The sequence below is a fragment of the Penaeus monodon genome, chromosome 4, assembly GCF_015228065.2.
Source record: "Penaeus monodon isolate SGIC_2016 chromosome 4, NSTDA_Pmon_1, whole genome shotgun sequence".
NCBI lineage: Eukaryota > Metazoa > Arthropoda > Malacostraca > Decapoda > Penaeidae > Penaeus > Penaeus monodon.
The window spans coordinates 33977686-33982685 of NC_051389.1; the positions used below are offsets into that span (position 1 = coordinate 33977686).

Here is a 5000-nt window from a genome sequence, read left to right on the forward strand (position 1 = left end):
TCCATAGCCTTTCACAAACTGGTGGCAGGGTGGGTGCTGCGTCCTTCCAGCTCGCAGCAGGAACGCAAACCTTTGAAGAAAAAACGCTCGACCGCTTTCCAAGACATTTCTAAGAAAAAGAAAATAGCAAATGGCACGTTCTCACACTATTCTTTTGACCTCAGATCGCATTTCCGTATGATCGAGTATGTGGTCAATAAACATGAATATCATTCGTTAGTTAAGTAGTTAATTAATTTCTCTCGTTTTTAGAGATTTATGTTGTTTCATTGCAACGAATTTAAGCATTCGTGATTTTATATTATCATAAATATCATTTCATTTTATCTCGTTCCTCCCTCGCCCAGACCTGACCGCGCTTTCTCTTTTGCTTGTGGTTGGTCGGTTGGGTTCTTGACCTGACCTCACCTTTTCCTTTTTCCGGTCAAACCTAGGGGATTAACTGTAGCATTGTTACATTGCTTACTGGTAACACGTTCTATCGGTGCTAGAACAGTGTGTAACGCAATTTTATTACAATTTATTATATTGAATATAGCGTAGAATCTCCCCCATATCATAGTGCACAGGATTGCCAATATTACCCCGGGGTTGCCTAAACGCCTAATAGATCTGTGCTCCGACGTTTGACAGTAGGTACAGGTAAAACCAAAATTATTCGTTCGATCGGCAACTTTGTGACCTGCGGTTACGTCCATTAATTAATGTAGGACTAGGGTTTAAGCTAGAATAATTATTCACTTATTAATCACACCTTTCTCACCCTCTTGAACAGAGCAGTCATGTGATTTGTAAATATCTGTAAGGAATGTCACTAGCGCCCATCACAGATACGCAGAAAAGTGCAGGTTATTTCTAGATTTTCCTGGCTCGAGTGCTTCAGTCAGTGTACGGCATTTTGGGTATAGGATCCCCCCGTCGATGAAATCTAACATGCATAGCTAGATATGTACATCGGCAGTTCAGATTGCTGACCCCGAGAAGATTTGCTTATTAAATAGTTTGCGAATAGTTTTTCATGTCACCATTCATTCATGCGTACCTTATGTCTCATATCATTAAATGTTGAATTCAATGTTAATTCATTACTAATTTATCTCAGTTGTCTAATCATCATCAATAACGGTATGCTCATGTTTGAGCAGCCGTGGACCTCTCCACCATCCTTCGCCACTCAACTCGATCTTGCGCTTTTCTTTCCACTTGTACCATCGACAGCCCGCAAATATCTTTGATGTCGCTCAGTCTTGTCTTCAGTTTGCCTCTTCCTCTGTTTCCTATCACCATCCCTGTCAGCAAGTTTTTCTCAATACTTTTACTCCTCATCACATGACCAATAAACTTTAATTTCCTTTTGTTCAAGATGTCCAACAGCCGGTCTTTACAATTTATTTTTCTCAGCACTCCATCATTCGTTTTCTTCTCAGTTTTCTAATAGTGAACGTTAATATTCGTGTTTGTGATTCATTCTCTGTGTGAGGTCACTCTCGCTTTCACTCTCATTCATACTAGCTGTCACTCACACACGCATACACACACACACTCACCTCACTCATCAACGCAGGACAAAAGACACTGAAACCTTTTCATTAATAGGGTTGTTTGCTGTCTTAGTGCCGGCATGAAGATTTATGATGCAACTCTTTAGCCATCAATTTTGTCAGTCGTGACGAGTGACTCGTACATGATGTACAAATTACATTTATTTCTTCTCTGTGTGACGACAGTGGTTCAAGTAAATCCTTGCGGATTGCCGTTGTCATTTCCCTTATCTACTCTCATATCTATCAGAGATAGTTGGTAGTTCAAGCCAGGTCCATGCGGATTGCTACTGACATCTCCCTCTCCTATTTTTTTTTTCTTTATCTTTGTGAAACTAAAACACACACACACACAAAAAAAAAGTTAAAAACAAACATTAAAAATCGCAAATTTATATAAATAACTGGCTAGTGGTACTTAACACCCCTTCTTCTCTGTTGCCTTTCTTTTTCTCGTACTATCTGGCCCTTACGAGTATGATCTGGTTCCCCGACTATATATTGCAGTTGGACCGACGATAACCAACATGGCACCAAAGGAAGATCCTGCTGCAGAACCGGTCACTTTGGGATGCTGTGGGAAGGACGTCATCGGATGATCGCCATAGGCCTGCAGACCAGGATGTTCGTCAGAGCAGGTGTTAAGCCATCCCATGATGTAGTGGACGGGCGCTGCCTGCCGAGCAGGAACTCGCCAGCCCAGGTACCAGTCGCCCCAAATTGCTGTGGATGGGTGACGCCTGGCGGACGCCTGCAGATCCAGTCAATTCCAGGAGCTCGTTAGCACAGGTATCATCCGCTCTGAGATGCCGCCCCCCTGCCCAACGCCCATAGATCCAGATGAAGATTACGAGGATGTAGAGCATGCTGCCATGAAGGACCTGGACGAGATCTGTGAGGACGTGTGTACAAGGACGCCGCCGAGTTAGGCTTGGATGAGGACTACGAGGAAGTCTAGATGAATCCAAAGTCAAGGAGGACCTGTGCGAGACTTTCGAGGACGTGTGGACATTGAGGATGGACAGATTACATTGAGGACCAGGAGGATGAGGATGACAGGGACGAGCAGCCACGAAGATACACCAGGACAACGCACGCGAGATCGAGATGACCAGCCAAATTAGGTCACCCTAAAGGTGCCTCGAGGGCGAGGCGCGAGTAGGTGTCCCAGCAATATAACATATCATCATCAATAACGGTATGCTCATGTTTGAGCAGCCGTGGACCTCTCCACCATCCTTCGCCACTAAACTCGATCTTACGCTTTTCTTTCCGCTTGTACCATCGACAGCCCGCAAATATCTTTGATATTGTCGCTCAGTCTTGTCTTCGGTTTACCTCTTCCTCTGTTTCCTATCACCATCCCTGTCAGCAAGTTTTTCTCAATACTTTTACTTCTAATATAGCATATACATAAGTCTATTTCCGTTACCAGTGGACCACGTGGCTGTTTACCACGTGGATCCAAGTCCCAAATAGGAACCATTCACTGACGTTGTTATCTGATGTCGCTTGACCCGTTAGTTCGTGAGTGAATGTATGAGGGAGTGAGTGATGGAGTAAGTGAGTGAACGTGTGATTGTGTGTGTGTGTGTGTGTAAGAGAGAGAGAGTGTGCATGTAAGTGAGTGAATGTGTATATGAGTGAGTGTGTGTGTGTGTGTGTGTGTGTGTGTGTGTGTGTGTGTGTGTGTGTTGTCCAATTACAGAATTGGACAAGATAATATAATCGAGGGAAAACGTTACCACTAAAGTCCCAAAACGTAGCGACGATGCCTTTGAGTTTCATTGTCCAGACCTTTTCAGCCTTTATTTTTTCTCTGACACTATGTATTTGTTAGTGAGGCCGCGGTGGCCGAGTGGTTAGAGCATCGGATTCAAGACTGTCACGACGGCAATCTGAGTTCGAGGGTTGAGTCACCGGCCGGCGCGTTGCGCCCTTGGGCAAGGAACTTCACCTCGATTGCCTGCCTAGCCACTGGGTGGGCAAGCCAGCCCAAGTCAGTGCCGGTCCCAGAACCGGGTAAATAGAGATGGTGACTCGATAAAAGCACCGGGCGGAAGGCAACGGCAAACCACCGCTCTAAAATTGCCAAGAAAATCATGGAAATCCATGATCGCCGACGTCCTTGTAGGACAGGGCACTTGAAAAAAAATGGTTGGTACCTAAATTAGAGAGAAATATTTCATTAAGTAATAATCAGGAAAGAGATCTGGTGCTAGGGTTACTTGTTCTCAGGGTTGGAAACAGATGCCTTTATACATTTACTTAAATTCTCTTTGTCCATATGCAATGTAATGTAACGAACCAAAATCTAGCAATATTAGTCAGTTATATTTTCTTTGTTTCACAACTGTGTGGTGAATAAAGTGACAAAAAATAAACGGCAAGAAAATAAATTTGCACAAATCCAAGGCGAAAACGTTTTGGCCGAATTTTCTAATAATAAAATCGCTCTCTTGCTCCACAGGCGCAGTTTTCTTCTTTCTGACCAGTTTCCTGACATGAAGAACATCCTGATTTCAACAATAGTAATGTAGTAAATAACATTGTTAATACCTGATCCTTTTAAGGCACGAATATATTTTGTTTGTTAGTCAGTGTTTCTTTTTTATATCATCCAAATGTTTATCTTCTATTTATCTTTCCGTCCGCTTAATAATCTATCTGTCGTCTGTGACTATCTGACATAGAGAGAGAGAGAGAGAGAGAGAGAGAGAGAGAGAGAGAGAGAGAGAGAGAGAGAGAGAGAGAGAGAGAGAGAGAGAGAGAGAGTTAAAGTTTGGTTGATTCCATGAAAAGATTCTGGTTGTGATACGTTGCTTGATTTTGCTCAGTGATAGTTGCTGCTGTGCGGAACCGAGTCCAGCCTGCCGTGGTGCCAGCCACAGCAGTAACCTGCAGCGACAGTGCAATTCCGCTCGGCAGGCGCGAACCGCATCGGTGAGGCCTGACCGTACCACTGTACTAGCCGAGCTAGAGGAGGAGGAGGGGAGAGAGCAGAGAGCGAGCAGAGAGAGGGAGAGAGAGAAGCGAGAGAGAGAGAGCGAGAGAGAGAGAGTAATAGCAGAGAGGAAGACAGAGAGAGAGAGAGAGAGAGAGAGAGAGAGAGAGAGAGAGAGAGAAGATAGAGAGAGAGAGGAAGACATATAGATAGATAAAGAGAGGGGGGGTTGCTCACAAACAAGGAAAATCTTTTTTTCTTCTTTTTATTGTGACATGTACAGAGTTGTGTGAGATATATATAAAGGACGCGTTCTACAATGCTAGGAAGTTAATTTGCATAAGGGTGATATTTTTTTCACTATGCAATGGACGTGGTATTACTTATTGGGACATTTCAGGTGCATTTTCATATAAAACTCAGTTTAAATCCTTATGTATACCTAGCAAATTTGAACAGCCTCGTTTCTGAGCTAGTGATTATTTATACACCTTTAATGACAGTGTACTGACCAA

The 5000-nt window shown here is 43.5% G+C and overlaps 1 protein-coding gene across 1 annotated transcript in view; it reads left to right on the plus strand.

Annotated features, from left to right (window-relative positions):
- Positions 1-4137, plus strand: part of LOC119572535 (protein spinster homolog 1-like) — a 109295-nt gene extending 105158 nt beyond the window's left edge. The window contains exon 11 of the mRNA XM_037919641.1: positions 4012-4137. Within this exon, the coding sequence (XP_037775569.1) occupies positions 4012-4049 (38 nt within the window). The 3' untranslated portion in view covers positions 4050-4137. The remainder of the gene's footprint in view (positions 1-4011) is intronic.
- The last annotated feature ends 863 nt before the right edge of the window (positions 4138-5000 follow it).